This window comes from Callospermophilus lateralis, chromosome 16, assembly GCF_048772815.1.
Source record: "Callospermophilus lateralis isolate mCalLat2 chromosome 16, mCalLat2.hap1, whole genome shotgun sequence".
NCBI classification, from domain to species: Eukaryota; Metazoa; Chordata; class Mammalia; order Rodentia; family Sciuridae; genus Callospermophilus; species Callospermophilus lateralis.
This window is the reverse complement of record NC_135320.1, coordinates 21,536,525-21,553,650: the sequence shown is the minus strand read 5'-3', so window position 1 is coordinate 21,553,650 and position 17,126 is coordinate 21,536,525. Positions and strand designations below refer to the sequence as shown.

The following is a 17,126-nucleotide window of genomic DNA, read 5'->3' as shown; positions in this document are numbered from 1 at the left end:
GGAGACTGAATCTTGAAATAGTTTTTTTTTTTAAAGAAAGCAACAGAAAGTCAAATAAGACTCTCTGGTCCTTTGTCCTCTTAATTTTAAAGCAACAGCTAGTGTTATCTCCCTTTTTGCAGATGCATTTGGTGTGCCCTGGAGGGCCAGACATCATTCTGTGTTTGCAACAAAAGTTGACATTGAGCAACTGGTGGGAAGCACCTGAATGAGAAGCAGAAGTTGCTAATATTTTAAATTGGGACAAAGAGTCAGGTTTGGAGGATTTTGATAGGAAAAAAAAAAAAAAAAACATGTGTACATCAGTCCTCATTTTAATGGCTGGGCTTTTAAAAACAAAAGAATACAACAACAACAAAAAAAAAAAAAAAAAAAACAAGGATTGAATCCAAGGGCAGTTAACCACTGAGCTAAATCCCCAGTCCCTTTTTATATTTTATTTAGAGACAGGACCTTGCTAAATTGCTTAGAGGCTGGGATTAGAGGCATGTGCTATTGCACTCTGCTTAATGGCTGGGATTTTTACATGCTTTGTGATGGTATGGTTGGTGGTGAGGGGGGACATGTCCAAGTGACATCATAGGAGCACTCGCCAAAAGCTGCCACATCTGAGTACTTTCTCATTTGTAAATGGAAACAAGAAGCCTTAATGAGTAATTAAGTGATAAGTCATTTCCCAGTTACCTAGAAGTACAAAATGATCCCCAAATTTGCTCTATCGAGTCACAGAAATCTTTTCACTTTCACAAGAACTCTTCAAAGTATGTTATTCCTATTATAAAGAAGAGGAAACGGAGGCTTAGATCATAAAGGGAAAAAAAAAATTGTCCAGAATCCCATACCAGTAAGTAACGGAGTTGGGAGGAAAATTTGAATCTGAGCCCAAAACATTTTGAAAGAGCCGAATGTACAGTTTTTCCACTTTAACCTAAAACAGTTCCCCACTTCTTCCAGTGGCTGGTGTTCCAGCTGACAGCTCCAGGCCCTGTTTGAATAATTTTAAGTCAATCCTTAGTTAGGGAAGCAAGACTTAATTATCACTGGAGGACAGAAGGCTGCATCTTCAAGGAATTTGGCAGATCTCGGCAGGAGGCAACCACAGGTCTTTGGCAAAAGATCACTTTTCAACAACATTGTCAATTCCAGCAACCCTCGACCTTCCACCTGCAGGTCCCCCGAACAGCTGCTGTTCTGGGGGGGGGGGGGGCAGGGGGGAGAAGCAGAGGCAGTCTGTCTTCCTTTAAAAGGCAAATGCCTCTCTCTCCCCACCGCCCACTGCGCTGCCCCACAGGGATCCCTCCCTCCATATCATCCCAGAACTGGAGGTCATCTCCCATAACTAGAAATTAAGAACAATAAAGGAGTGTGGGGCAGGGGACAGCTTTGACAGCAGACCCTGAACTCTCCCTTTTAATATAAGCCAGATTTAACATATGTCATTCTGTAAATCCGAGAGTCCAATTGGAGGCTTGTAATTTGCTGCAACCGTCCCTCTTCCTTGAAGGGAGATGGGACGAGGCCAAGCACATCAAGGTAACTGGTGGAAGATATAATTTGCCCACAGTGAGCCTGTGTGTCAGTTTCCTATTGTAATTTCTATTTGCATTGAGGTTTTGTGGTTTTAAGAAAGTCAACCAGATTTATTTTTAAATTGAGCCAACCCCAACATCAAAGGCAATAAGAGGGAGGATGTTTATGATAAAGAAACCCTGGATAATCTTTTATAGCTGTGTTCTCTTTCAGGGCACGTATCAGTAAATAGTTAGGAGACCTTTCACGACCAAGTTGCTTTATTTCTCTAACCTCAAACAACCCCCAGGGATGAAAAGCCCTTTAGAGGTGATCTGGAAGTCCCTCTCTCCTGCTCCTCAATCTCTTGGTCTAACCCTGTCTGTAGCAGGACAGGCTGCATCAGGGATGAGGAGTATAGCCCCAGTTCTCACCTTCTTCCCTTCCCACCATGCCTTAGTTCTGGATATGAGGAGCCCCTGCAGGCTCCAAAATAGGAACCTATAAGAAGAAAGTTTATATTAAAAGTTTCTCTTTAAAAGAATGACAGATGCTACCTGAAGAGTTTTCATTTATTTATCTATTTTTACTGTGGACCTGAAGCATTTTAATACAACAGGATTTTTTCAACCCAAAGACTTACATGAAGTATATTTGTTCAATGGTTCATGAAGGAAACTTGTGGACCTCATCTAAATAGGCCTGCTTAAATAATATATATGTGGGGCTAGGGATGTGGCTCAAATGGTAGTGTGCTGGCCTGGCATGCATGAGGCACTGGGTTCGATCCTCAGCACCACATAAAAATAAAATAAATATATGTGTCCATAATAATAATAATAATAACAATAATAATAATAATGTGTATGTGTAGTTGTTTCACCAAACAGCCTTTTTATTTTATTTTATTTTTTTGGTGGTATTGGAGATTGAACCCAAGGATGTTGTAACATTGAGCTCCACCCCCAGCCCTTTATAATTGCTGTTGTTATTATTTATTATTATTATTATTATTATTATTATTATTATTATTATTTTGAATTTTGAGACAGGATCTTGCCAAGTTGTCCAGGCTGGCCTTGAACTTGAGATCAAAACAGCTTTTTAAGAAAGGGGTAATGAAGCCCTTTTTACAATGAGCATGTCCAGCCACACGTTCTTGCCCACTCTGGAACACGTCCCTGTAGATGGAAGTTGGCTTACACTTCTAATCATAACTTATACACTTTAAGGGACAAGGTCTCTGGGTTTAACTGGTGTTTATGCTGTTGCCCTTCTGCTCAGGTAACCAGTATCCACACTGATCATCAGAGTAACTATGGAACAGGAAGTCTAATAATTCCTACGAGCATTTTCTCCTATAGAAAGGGAGGTTTTGCAAATCCCCTAGCAGAAGAAAATGTGCATTTCTATGGCTCGGTGTGCACAGGATTGTGCCAGTGTACAACCATGTGTCTCAGAAGCTCCATTTTTTTTTTTTTTTTCCAGAGGAAATTCAAAGCACCACAGAATTAAGAGAGTACTCTGCCAGTCTCCTGAAGTCACTGGGCACACAGTGACTGATTGTTTCTCTAGTTTTATAATATGAATAGTGGCCCAGGGTCCCCTTTAGTAATTCTTATCAACAATCTTTCACTGATAGACTTTTCTCCAGAACAAAAAGGGCTAATCAGATTTTTCCATCAACATAGACTGCTCCTTACCCATTTGTAAAGTCCTGGTTTGGAATCAACCCTCACTTGACTATTTTTTTTTGTTTTTTTGTTAAAGCAAGTGAACTTTGGAATCCAGTTCTGATTTGACCCCTGATGAACTGTTAATCTGGAGAAGTCATTTAACTTTGCTAAGTCTTGGTTTCCTCATCTGTTCAATGAATATAATAAACCTATTTCCCAGGACATCTGAGATAATTGAATGAGTTAATGGCATATAAAATGCTTTGCACAATATCAAACACACGGTCAATACTCACAACTCCTATGTACCCAATAATGTTTAAAGAGAAGGTTCCAGTGGATTATGGTCTAGCAAAGAATTCAAGTGTAAATAAATAATTCTGAGTTTAAGAATTGCTTTAGTGTGAGTCTGCACTTCAGGAACACAAGGTGGTAGTATCTAATGGTTGAGGGACTTGGACTTCAACAGGAAGGTGAGATATTTTGGGGGTCCCCAGTGAAATACATTTGACAACACTTGGGCCTCTGGGTTAGACTAAATATAGATTTGAACTAACCTATCCTAGACCACTAGGACCTACTTACCTGTGGTTAATAAAAATCATGCCCTGTATCCATGCTGATTTGTCTATGAAATGAATAGCTTTCATGGTAAACACATATGTTGAAGACATCATCTTGGCTATAATTCCAGTGAGTGTAATTAATGGTATTAATACACAAGATCAGGAATGAGAAAAACTCATAGAGATATATAAGTAATCAATAAAATGCTCTTAAGAAATTCAAGAGAAAAATGCACTGAGGCTGTGATTCATCTTCATTTCACATAACATTTGCGACTATGTTTAATAGCCTAATTAGCAATAAAATTTTTATGAGTTAACATCACCCTGAGAACATTCCCTTCTGTATTACTGAGTTTTATCTGTAGCTTTGTAACATAACCATAATCGTGTTGATGGGTTTCTTACACGTTTTATTTGATGAACCCAAAAACTTGCACTAATAACCTGTTCAGCCGCCAATCTTGGTTTCATCTGTTTTAATTTATATACCCTCATACCCCCAGAGAGTAGATTCTTGCGGGGTGGGGGGCGGGTTGTGAGGACTTCAGATCTTCTTATAAACACAAAGAGGTAAACACTCCAGCTATGTCTAGATTGTCTTTCCTAAATATGATTATTTCACAACCTTTAACTGAAGATATCTCCATAAATGACTAAGTAAAAAATGTATGATAAGTTTTCTCTCTGGATGTTTTCAGAACTCCTAGTTATAACTATGCACCAAATATGGATAAACACTGGATTATGCAGTACACGGGACCAATGCTGCCCATCCACATGGAATTTACAAATGTTCTACAGCGCAAAAGACTCCAGACTTTGATGTCAGTAGATGATTCTGTGGAAAGGGTAAGTACAGGGATGAGTTTCTGTTTAACTTCCTTTGGGTACATCCATTCTTGCCAATCCTGTTCATTCCTTTCTGATTCTGGCCTCATATTAAAAGAGAGAGTGTTGGATGACTTATTCATGTCTCCTTTATCTTGTCCCTGTTCTGATTTTCTAGTTTGGTTCTTAAGGAGCTGGTGACCAAGGAGAGAAAAATCAAAGCATCATAAATCAGGCCATACCCTCAGAAATTAAGCCAATAACATAAATGACTGTCGAAGTTCCAGAACTAGGCAATAGGGATTGGTGAGAAGTGTGGCAAGGTTAGGATTAGGTGCCCTATAGAAAGCAAGTAGCAATGCATAGCCCCAACTAATTTTTGCCATTTAGAAATGAACACCAACTATCAAGTTTTCTGACTTTTAAAAAGAAGCCAGAAATACAAAAATTTTCATTTGAAATTTCCTGAATTTTAAAATCAAATAAGACACACCTAAGGCTGGATCTACCTAGATCAGGCTGACAGGCAGTCTATTTTTAACCTTTGGTTATTAGATTAAAAAAAGTAATGAAATTAAGATTTACCTTAGCAGGGGATTTTCAAAGTAAAATTTATAAAGTTTGGCCGTAGAGATTGTTTTGTGCCTTGTTTTGTTTATGTTTTATCATCATTACTGCTGCTTTACTAAACAGATGAACAAAACCTGTTAGTAGAACGTCCTGCCTTCAGAAAAGTGACACTTGAACTGTATCGTTGGGTCCTTCCCTTCCAGGATTGTAAGCAGTTAGAAAACGTGGTTCATGTTCACGTCTGTCAGTCTTATTGTAGAATTCTTGTTTTTTTAAAAAATAATGGAAAGCTGGGTACAGTGGTGCTTGCCTGTAATCCCAGAGACTCGGGAGGCTGAGGAAGGAGGATCACAAGTTCAAAGTGAGCCTCAGCAAGTGTGAAGCTGCTAAGCAACTCAGTGAGACCCTGTCTCTAAATAAAATACAAAATAGGTCTGGGGATGCAGCACAGTGGTTGAGTGCTCTTGAGTTCAAACCCCGGTACCAAAGAAAAAAAAAAAGCATAAAAAAGATTCAGAGCAAATTGTGGCAACAGCATATCATGTCATCTTGTGTCTCAATGATGGGTTCTGACACATCCTGTGCTGTGTTGCAGCTGTATGACATGCTTGTGGAGACGGGGGAGCTGGATAACACTTATGTCATTTACACCGCTGACCATGGCTACCATATTGGGCAGTTTGGACTAGTCAAGGGGAAATCCATGCCATATGACTTCGATATCCGTGTGCCTTTCTTTATTCGTGGTCCAAGCATAGAACCGGGATCAACGTATGTATTTCTCTGTCTGCAATGTTCGGCTGCCTCAGCTCATGCACATCTGAGATAATACAATTACTCATCTCAGTGTCTGGTTTCCTTTCATTCAAAACAAAAAAAGGTTACATGTAGGTGGGTAATTTAGAAGATGAAAACCTTTCCCCACTGCCACGTGTTAAATTAACTAACATGTACTGTTTAAACAGAAAAGAAAAATAACTATTGATGATTAATTCTCTCAAATTGATCAGAACTCATATCTTTTTGGCCTGTGTACATGGACAAAATGTGATTTGGGGGAACAGATGTCATCTTTACCTTCTCTGAATCAGAGAGAGATACACTGCTTTTTTTTTTTTTTTTTTAACAACCAATACCATTCTCTCAGTTTTTAATTTTTTATTCAATTAGAAGAGGGCTGGGGATGTGGTTCAGTGGTGGCATGCTGCCTAGCATGTGCAAGGCACTGAGTTCAATCCTCAGTACCAAAAAACAAAATCTCTGCCAGGTGTGGTGGCACACACCTATTATCCCTGCAGCTGGGGAGGTTGAGGCAGAAGGATCACAAGTTCAAAGCCAGCCTCAGCAACTTAACGAGGACCTAAGCAACTCAGTGAGACTCTGTATCTAAATAAAATATAAAAATGGGCTGGGGATATGGCTCACTGGTTAAGTACCCCTGGATTCATTCCCTAGTACCAAGAATCATCATCATCATCATCACCATCTAAAAATTTTTTAAATTACTGAATTTTTAAAAAATTAAATGTTGTAAAGCAAGATTGACTTTTTAAAGGAAAGATTTAAGTGGCTATTAGTTCTATTTCTGTCACCTTGTCACCACTCGCTGGTCACTGCATCCCTTTCCATCTCTATTTTCCCATGATAAAATGGGTTCCACATGTCTTATACCATGTTTTGTATAACATGAGATCTTGTGCATAAAAGAATTACATGAAGGTTAAAAGAAAAGCATAGAATTATATTTCAAAATGCCTGTCATCTAGCCTGGATCCCGATATATCATTGGATAAGCTAGACAGGCATGTACGCCCTGTCCCTGATTCTGCTGGTGGTGGCAACAGAATACATAACCCAGATTTTCTAAATCTCACCCATGTGTCTCATGTGTGCGTCACAGTGCACACTGAGGAGAGGGTGATGGGAGTAAGAAGGATTTCTCTGAAGAATGTTATTATGTCTCTTATGATCATTAGCAACACCCTGGGAATTGTCACATCTATAGTTAGAAAGCTTTATGTTGGAAAGAAAGCCTTGGTAGCCTGGGTTAGATTCAATTCCGAAGTCGTGTGTTCTTTCTGAGAATATGGATTTTTAAAGCCCTGGTTCAATAGAGGAGTTATGGACCTGTCAGGTTTTAGAAGAAAGTATACAACCCACAAAAAGATAAAATCGGGCTACATCTTGTCTGGCAGTGTGGCTGGAGCCCAAGGCTATGGGCTCTCTCTCCAGCCCAGCCTCCTCCCCACCATGAGTCCATTAATCTTGTTGTGTGCCATTGCTTCTTACTCTCCCTGGAGATATCCCACAACCTATCCCTGTGAAACCAAAGGTGAAGGGCTCGAAGAGTTGAAGACCAGTGAGTCACTTCTGTGGAAAGAGCAGCCTTAGATGCCACCCTCCCCTGGCTTTGGGGCTGAGCCTAACCATCTGTGTCTTTGCAGAGTCCCACAGATTGTTCTCAACATCGACCTGGCCCCTACCATCCTGGATATTGCTGGGCTTGACACGCCTCCTGATGTGGATGGCAAATCTGTCCTCAAACTTCTAGACCCAGAAAAGCCAGGAAACAGGTGCGTCAGAATTCCTTCTCTCAGCCATCCCCAAGCACCCAGGGCTCTGGCTGGCTCTCAGAGGCAGGCCACAGCTGAGAAAAGCCAAGATAAAATACACTTTACCCGTGCAGATGGCCCCGAGCTGGGCCTTTCTCTGCCGTATGTGAATAGCACATGGATGGAGATGCAGTCATGGTCTGCAGGAAGTGAGGGGTGTTTCTTTAAATAAACTGTTAGCACAGATCCATTTGGAAAAACATCCAGATGCCAGCAGTAAATATTATTATTTTGCTTTCAGGTTTCGAACAAACAAGAAGGCCAAAATTTGGCGAGATACATTCCTAGTGGAAAGAGGGTAATTATTGGTTCCTGGGGTGCTTCTGGGAACCAGTCCTAGTGGGCAGCTCTCCCTGATGGATATTTTCTTTCTTCCTTTTATTTTTTTTTTCTCCCTCCTATTTTGGTTTACTAAGCATGTGGATTTTGCAAGCCTAGTTGCAAGATTGAATGGTTTTGCTGCTTATTCTCTCCTGGCCAGGGGAGTAATTATTCCTGCATCACAATTGTAAAGAATAAATTATCGAGAGATGGGGCCAAAGCCTTTGCATCAGTACTGATTTACTGTTGCATTTCTCAACCTTGGTTTCTAACCAGACCAATCAACTTTCTCAACCAGCCTTCCCAAGTCCTTCTCTAATAGCCTCCAAGGCATGTCTGGTCCCCTACCTTCTACTTCTTTTCCTTATGTTCCTGTCATCACTTTAAACATAAATTTAAGCCATTATAATTATTTCCATAGTCACTTTGGGTCCCCCTTCTGATTGGTCATGCTTATTGCCTTGTTTTTCTTTGTACATAAATTGGGAGCGAGAAAAGCATTTATGTCATTATTTATTAGCAAGAAGAACTTGAGAATGCCCAATGTGTCGAAATTAAGGCAAGGGCTCAGAAAATGTTGAAATCCTATAGACAGAGCTTTAACATTTACATCTTGCTATTTGAAGCATGTAGAGTCATGCAACAAGGGGAAAAAAATAAAAGAAAAGAATGGGCAGGTCTCAGGAAGGTAATGCTGATCACTTCTCACTTTTTCCTTTCTGTCAAAGCAAATTTCTACGAAAGAAGGAAGAATCTGGCAAAAATATCCAACAATCAAATCACTTGCCTAAATATGAGCGAGTCAAGGAACTGTGCCAACAGGCCAGGTACCAGACAGCCTGTGAACAGCCTGGGCAGGTGAGTGACACCACTCTTCTTCTCCATCATTTATGCACCTCTCCATTACTAACTCAAAAGATTTTCAACTTACAAATAATGTACATTTGTGTAAATGTAAGTTTCCTATGGTCATGAGGGCAAGTTCATTGTGACACCTCTCCACTGACAGTCATGTGTAACTGCTTCACACTGGCCCTCCTCATCACTACTTGAGCTCCCTCCAGTTAAAAAATATGGTGCTCTCAGAGAGAGATTTCTATGCCTAAAGACAATGCTTTCACCAAGAAAAAAGTTCCTGGGGTTCCTGTTAACAAGTCGTCAAACAGTGGTCACAAGGTCACTCAGTCAAGACATGGGTAGATGCTGAGCCTCTGACAGTGTAGCACCCTAAGAGACATGATGGGGTGTTCCCTTCCTGAATTAATGTCAGATGTCATGAACACAGTAGAGGATAGAATTTATGCCCAAGGTCAAGAAAGGAAAAACAAAACCACGTTCTGTATGTGCATTGTTTCCACCTTTACTCACAAACTTTTTGACATCAAATATTTCATTGTGATAAATCTTCATTAACAGAAATATTAGTGTAGTACCTATTATAAGAACAAAAGAAATATTACACAATGAATTAATACCACTTCTAAAAAAAGTAAAGATATACAAACCTTAGCAATTTTAAAAACTCTTGATTGGAATCTGTACTAAAAGGAAAACTATACAAGCTAAAAGAAAATACCGTGTCATGTTGACAGATTGAATTTCTGCTAAAATCAGAGCAACTTAGAATAAAATCAGAGGAAGGGGAAAAGAACTTTTTTTATTTTTTATTTTAATTTTTAAAATTTTTGTTTATCTTATGTAAAGCACAATACACCAGATTTTTTTTTATCTGTATTCACTCAATTTAATCCTGATCTCTTTGAGTGAGGTTAGGTCATTTCATCTCCATCTCACAAATGGGCAGATGGTAAGTGGCAAAGCTGAGATCCAAAGAGGAGTTACTGATTCAAAAACTCAAGCCACTTGTTGCCCTCCAAGATAAGCTACATTAAATAGATAAAGAGAAGTTCAAATCCTAGATGAGATTTAAAAATTTCTCTGACCTCTAGGTATTCACAAAATTCGCTGATGCCAGTTCAAGAGAGCAGATTCATGAAATGGGCAGCCCGGTTATTATCAAAATGCCCTCATTCATTATGGTATTATTATATGGTGGTAGCCAGCATATTAGGTAGATGATCAAAACAAACAACTTGATCCTACCTCTGTATTTCCTCATGCTTTTTTTGTACACAGGATCTCTTTGAAATAGAAGAGGGTGTGTGTGTGGGTGTGGGTGGGGGGGAGATCTGTGGAAGGAAGGAATAAAATCAGGCCTTCAAGTTCTTCTAGGAAGTCTTTATTTCAAGTGTTTAGTGGAGGAGCTTAGACCTATTCATTATATTTTAATTTGAAGTCTTCAAATCTTTCTCATGGCAGCTCTAAGTATTATTATGAATAAAGCCTCAGAATTGTTTTGTAGCTCTCTGATTCTTATGAGCCAGCCTCAATAGACTAATTTACTTTTATTCAGGAGTTGGAAATGTTCAGTGTTAAATATATCTCATGCAAATTGGTGATCTTATTCCTCTTTGAGTCCTCTAAATGGGAGTACGATAGCCATTTGGGAATAAGGTACATTGCCTCCCTACCTTTCAGGATATAATTTTGCAAATCTCTCCATATGGCTTGTACTGAAATTTTAATATATACCCTAAAAGGCCAAACGTAGCGTTAACTGGATGATGGTACTTGAGCATAAGTTCAGCACTCATGTGCTAAATGCTAACTGTATTAAAATTTTAATTTTACTTTTTTCATATTTGTTTCAACTTGTTTTGCTCCCATGAAATTCTTTGATATCTGGCTCCCTGGAAGTTTCCTATGCTGTTTTATTTCTATGTGAATTAGTCTGAACTTAGATCCTATCACATGGATAGGAGGAACATTTACCAGCATCTCTTTCTTAAAAAGTGCCTGAATTAGTGGAATGAAGAATTCAGCTTTGCCCTGAAGGTAATTTCTTTCTACAGGATTTTTCAATTTGGGCAGAAATAAAGACCTAGCAAGATTATTAGGTTGCCTCAAGCTTCGTTGAATAGTTGTTCTAATCTAGTAGTTGCTAGTGTCTGTCCCCAGGCCAGTGAGATCAGCACCCCCTGGGAGCATCTCAGAAATGCAAGTTCCCTGGTACCCCAGACCACTGAATTGGAGTCCTCAGTGGTGCTTTAAGAAGTATTCGGGTGACTCTGAAGCACATTTCTGGCCTCCTGGTGGTGCCTAAATCACAGCTCAGGAATCTGAGGACTGGACTGAGGTTGTGGCTCAGTGGTAGAATGCTTGTCTAGCACATGTGAAGCACTGGGTTCAATCCTCAGCACCACATAAAAATAAATAAATAAAATAAAGGTATTGAATCTGTCTACAAATAGAAATAAAACAATTTAAAAAAAAAAGAATCTGAGAGCCTTGAAAATCTTGAGCCTCTTCAAAGGAGTTACCAAATCTGTGGATCAAACCGCATAATTTATTGAGTTCTATAGAATTTTATCTCCTGGCCCTTTGCTCTAACTACTTTCCGAAATGATCTTTTTGGTGACCATGTCACTGACTTAAAACGAAACAACAAAACAGAGTCCAGAACAATGAGATTCTGTTGTCCAGGATCAAGGTGACAACTAAGGCTATGCCACTTTGCTTGGAATCCCCTGTCTTGATGTTGGGGTCACACCTGGCCTGTGCCCTGCTTTCTTCCTCTTACCCAGGTAATTGCCTACATGCTAAGGCAGCACAGTTTTAGGTTTGACCCTCCATGAGGTGTAGCAGAAAAATCAGCACCATTAGCCCCTTTTACTCCTAATCCCCAGGGACAGTGTATGGCTCCCTCCCATTATACCCCTGTGCCTGGTCATCTAACCAGAGCCAAGAGGGTGTGTGTGTGTATAAAGCAGAGTAAATAAATAAAGGAAGAAAGAATAGGAGGTCAAAAAGGTTTGGGTTGGAAAACAGTTACCTCCACTTTCTAACAGTGTCTTCTTGAACAAATCTTTCAATTTCTCCTGAGTTGCAGGTCTTCTATCTCTAAAATAGAGAAAATTAACCTCGCTCTTATGAGGATTAAGTAATACCATACACGTAAAGGACTAGGTGAGACTGAGATCTATTTTTCTCCACTGTGTGAAGGCTGGGTATTGCTATTGTTCCAGGCCGACTTACCTGTTGTTTTCATTTCTATGAAACCAGCAGGGAATTAAAATGGGCTGGAATCCCAAGCGCTTGGCATCAGTCCTTGACAATGTGCACAGAGCAACCAGCAGGGACTAATTAAGACAACATGGACATATGTGTTTACACTACTTCCATGTTTCTGAATTAATCCAAGACAAAGTGTGAATTCCCACCATTCTCTCAGCTAGGCATTACACCCCCCAAGCACATTTCTGTACACACACACATGTACATGTTCATGTGCAATTCTCAACTTTTGTCTTAAAAGACTTCTGTTTACCAGAGAATGGATCCATGATGCTCAATTCTGGCTACACATGGGAATCACCTGAGTGAGCTTTTGAAAACCAGTAATGCACCACCTCACCCCAAACCAATCAGATTTTAAATGTCTTAATGCAAGACCAAGGCATCTGTATATATTTTTTTTAACAATGTTAAAAACCCCAGGCCTAGAATCAGAGAATATCAAAGTTAGAAGGAGTCTTAGCAATCTTCCAGTTGAATGGTATCATTTTCCTGATAAGGAAGTTTTGGTCCAGAAAACTTAAGCTAACTGCATCTTTTCACCTCAAATTGAGTAGTTTCTAACCTGTGACATACAATCTCTTTGACAGGTTAAGATGGTAGATATTTTCCCTTCAAAACTGCAAATGGCATTTGCTATTAATGGTAACAGCTACTCACAGCACCTGGGGTGTGGTTCTCAGCTCTGACTGCACAGCAGAATCTTTAGAAATGATGCAGTGGTTCACTCCTGTAATCCCAGCACTTGGGAGGCTGAAGCAAGAGAGTCAATCACAAGTTCAAAGCCCGCCTCAGCGATTTAGCAAGGCTGTAATTAATTTAGCGAGTCCCTGTCTCAAAATAAAATATTAAAAAGGGGTAGGGATGTGGCTCAGTGGTTAAATGCCCCTGGGTTCAATCCTTGGTGCAAAAAAAAAAAAAAATGCGGATGTTCAAGTCCACCTCAGGTAGATTACGTCAGAACCTTGTGAGTAGATATGCAGGTATCAGCTCTATTTCAAGTCCCTGAGGATCATTTCTCTGAACAGCCCAGGTTAAGAAACATAAATGCCAAATGAGTATTATTGGGTGGTATTTTTTTTTTCTTTTTTCTTCCTCTAGGTATAGACATCATCTCCTTAAAAAGAGAAATTCCCTGGGCATCCAATTGGGAAGGACATTTTTAATGTATTCTCTGCCATTTCATGGGAAAAAGAGAAACTTGATTTGTTTTTCATAGAGCAAATGTCCTTTGTTGAGTTGTTAAATTCCAGCATCTTGACAGTTTAGTTTGCCTTTCTACTATTGTGTGGATGACAAATCAGAGATGATATCAGGCAAGCTGGTAGAATTGTAAAGAAAATTAGAATGTCGTTGTTGAGTAGAAACCAGTTTAGCTCCAGGATCTATGTTCCTCTGAATGAATGAAAAAATATATATAAATATATATTACACAAGCACACACATATACATACACACACACTCCATATCCCTCTGGCTCTATATGACCCCCTGCAGAGCATGAATTAAAAAGACATTTACTAGTAAGATCTGGCTAGAATTGTTAATTTGCCAGAAATTGACAGCCTGTTTCCAGAAACTCCCCGAACCCTGGTTAAAAGCACATCATGGCTCCAGGCATCCCCTGCACCCCTGGATTCTGGAGGCACACCCCGAAGGACTGAGCTCCTGCTGCCATCCTCCGACTGAATTTCCACCTGTACTTAGGCTGTGCAGACCACTCAGCCTTCTAGCCTCAACCTCCACTAAAGCACACCTCTGAAAAGTTGTGCATCTCCTTATGTTTTGCTTCTGTGCATATGGTTCCAGACAAGTCAGAAACAAATGTAAGAACAGGCACTTGACACAAAAACTACACCGTGTGGCCCCACACTGTTTACACTCTGTCTTCTTTCCACCACTTCCCAACAACCTGCTCTGGTCAGGTGCTCATCCCAGTTTCTGATCTGCATGTGAATTGCTACTTCTGCCTTCCCCAAATGCTCTCTCCTCACTGACGCCCATCTGAAGACCCACCCCCTCCCCCAAATCATTCTGCTTTTGAAGGCACCATTCAAGGTGCTTTGGGATTACACCCTGGGTCCACCACTTTCTTAGTTTGTGACCATGGTGAGTTACTTGACTTCATCTGCCTCACTTTGTTCAGCTGTAAAATGGACATAATAATACCTACCTCCGAGCATTGCTGTAAGAATTATGAGTTACACATTAAATCAAGCACCTGAGACAATGTCTGGCACACAGCAAGCACTCAATAAATGTTGGCTATTGATTGTTGGCCAATGTTAGTTCGCCAGCTGTATTTTTCCTGAAGTACTGACTTCTTACAACATTCTAACACTTATTTTTCCAAATGATTGGGTCAAAATCTAAATGAAGAAACCTTTTTCTCTCTTCTGCTTCTCCTTTCTACTCCCCACCCCCCATCCGGTCTCTACTCACCTAAAAACAGTTGCTACACACAACTATTTCACATTGCTGAGAAAATTTGATAGTGGTTGAGCCAAGTAGCAGTTTGGACAAGAATATTTATATTTTTCTAATATTCCCCAGTGCTGAGATAAAAGTTTAAATTCATGTCCATATTCAGGTAACTATTTTTCATGATGTTGATACTGGTCTACAGAATGATAATCAAATTGTCAAAAATCAGATTGTCAAAATTACTGTATCATTATTACATTTCAGATTACCGTGATTTGACCTGAATTATGCCCAAATCCATGTAATAATATACATAATAACAGAGAACCAATATGTGTATGTGTGCATGTGTGTGCATCAAATTAAGCTTCCATTACAGTTTACATTTTTTGTCTCATTTATTTATTTGTTCATTGCAGTTTACATTTGAGAAAGCTATAGTCAATTTTTTTGTTTCTTATTCGTAAAAACAGGCATAAGTAGATCTAAATATGAACATTTAAAAAATCCCTAATCAACCTGGAATCTATGAGATTCAAAGTGTAGAAACTACAATGATTGCTTAGTTGTTACTTCAGGTAGAAGAAGTAACCAGCGATGTACCGTCATCTAACATTCTACTGTGCACCGTGCATGGAAAACTGTTCTATTTGACAGATATTGTGGCCATTTTATACATGAAGAGGCTAAAACTCAGGTGGGAAAATAGACTCTAAAAGAGTGACAAATGTTAGTTCATGTGTGTATGTGACAAAGTCACAGCCTTTTTTGGCCACAGAGGGATGCACCTATAGTCCCAGCTTTTGGGAGACTGAGGCGGAAGGGTTGTATGAGCCCAAGAGTTTGGTATCAGCCTAAGAATTATAGCAAGACCCCTCTCAAATAAAATAAAATAAAATAAAAGCTACAACCTCCCCCTCTAAATGGTTATTATGTACAGTTTACCATCAGGAAATACTGATCTGTTCAGGAATTAGGTAAACATTTATAAAGGTCTGGTCCAGATTCCTGGAGTCAATCTTCTCCTCAGAACTCCAAAGCACTTAACAATTTAATCTCATGACTTACCCTCCAGGCCAGGAGAAGCAAGTATTGTTTTGCCAGGTGTGGAATCAGGAAGAACAGAAAGAGTCTGCAGTGTGCTTAAAGCCATGAGTTAGCAGCAAAAGACAGTTCAACTTGAGGTCTTCAGATGCCCAACCCAATACTTATCTCTATTGAAAAAATGGCTCCCTCTCATCAAGTTTACATTAGCTGTAATTGTTTGAGTAATAAATACAGTAGTGTGAGGGCATGGATAACAGTAATAGCAGCTGTGTTCCAGAGCACCTGCCCATGTGCTGGCTTCTTCCTGTGGATAGTCTGTGAGGCTCAGGGCTCTGCCCAGGCTTCTCACAGCTGCCTTGCAGAGGGCCACAGAGCTGTGTGATAAAGGGGGCTCTATTCAAATCCAGGCTTTCTAGTTTGAAAGTCTAGAATTTTTCTTCAAGCCACTCCAAATGGGTATTAAATATCCTTCCCAAGACCAAGACAGGATACAGGTAATATTCACTGTCCCAATAAATGACTTAAGGTAGTTGTGTAAGTAGAATGAATAAATTCATATAAAGTGCTCCAGACCAGACCCCTGGCATCAAGTAAGAGTTTGATGGTTCTGATGGTAAAGATGATGATGAACAAAACTGTTTGAAAGGGGTTTGATCTATTTTGATCTATTTCCTCATCAAACTCGCTATGCATGTACCCTTGTACCAAAATAACCATTCCTCCTGATTTATATATAGGCAGATACAATGAATCAAAAACACTAATACAAAAATTACCTACCAGAAGAATTCCATTTTGATCTAACTTCCAGGAATTATTCAGAATTAAGGAGACATGTTCCTTGCTCTTTATTCTGGGTTCCAGTGAAGTTGAAAAGACTCAGATAAAATAACAACTGAAGAAATCAATTAAATTGTTTTATTCAGCACTGTGTCCACACTAGATGTGCATAATATTTGTGGAATTGGTGTGTACTAAATTATTGGTACAAACTGATAAATTAGAGAGGTAGGAGAAGAACTGAAATGATGTACTCCCAGAAAGCAGAAGAGGAATGTGCAGAGTGAGGGTAAAAATAGAGACGATCAGATCTGGCAATTAACTGATTTACTGATAAACTTCAAGAGAGTAGATAAAAAGCAAGTCCGTGTGACAGCTAAATTTCTGCAAAGGCCCTTGTTGAGCAGAGCTCATTTCTGGGGCTGATTGCGTGTTCCATTAACAGGTGCCTCCCCTGGGCTCAGATTTTCATCTGAAGGCAAAATCTTCTCTTCTCCTTGTTTTGACTGTTTAAATGGCTTGCAGCATTGGTTTCGAAGTAATTCTTTACAAAAATTTCCTTTCTCTGCCTCCATCTATAAACTCTCCCAGCAAAATCACCATTTTTAGTGGCAGCTATTTCAAGGTTTTATTGCACAGTCATAAAAAGTGTCATG

The 17,126-nt window shown here is 39.6% G+C and overlaps 1 protein-coding gene across 1 annotated transcript in view; it reads left to right on the top strand.

Annotated features, from left to right (window-relative positions):
- The window catches only part of LOC143381767 (extracellular sulfatase Sulf-1), a 75,086-nt gene that overhangs the window by 32,451 nt on the left and 25,509 nt on the right, over positions 1-17,126 (top strand). Inside the window, exons 5-9 of the mRNA XM_076835405.1 lie at positions 4,453-4,603; positions 5,748-5,923; positions 7,597-7,725; positions 8,006-8,062; positions 8,814-8,943. Of these exons, the coding sequence (XP_076691520.1) occupies positions 4,453-4,603; positions 5,748-5,923; positions 7,597-7,725; positions 8,006-8,062; positions 8,814-8,943 (643 nt within the window). The remainder of the gene's footprint in view (positions 1-4,452; positions 4,604-5,747; positions 5,924-7,596; positions 7,726-8,005; positions 8,063-8,813; positions 8,944-17,126) is intronic.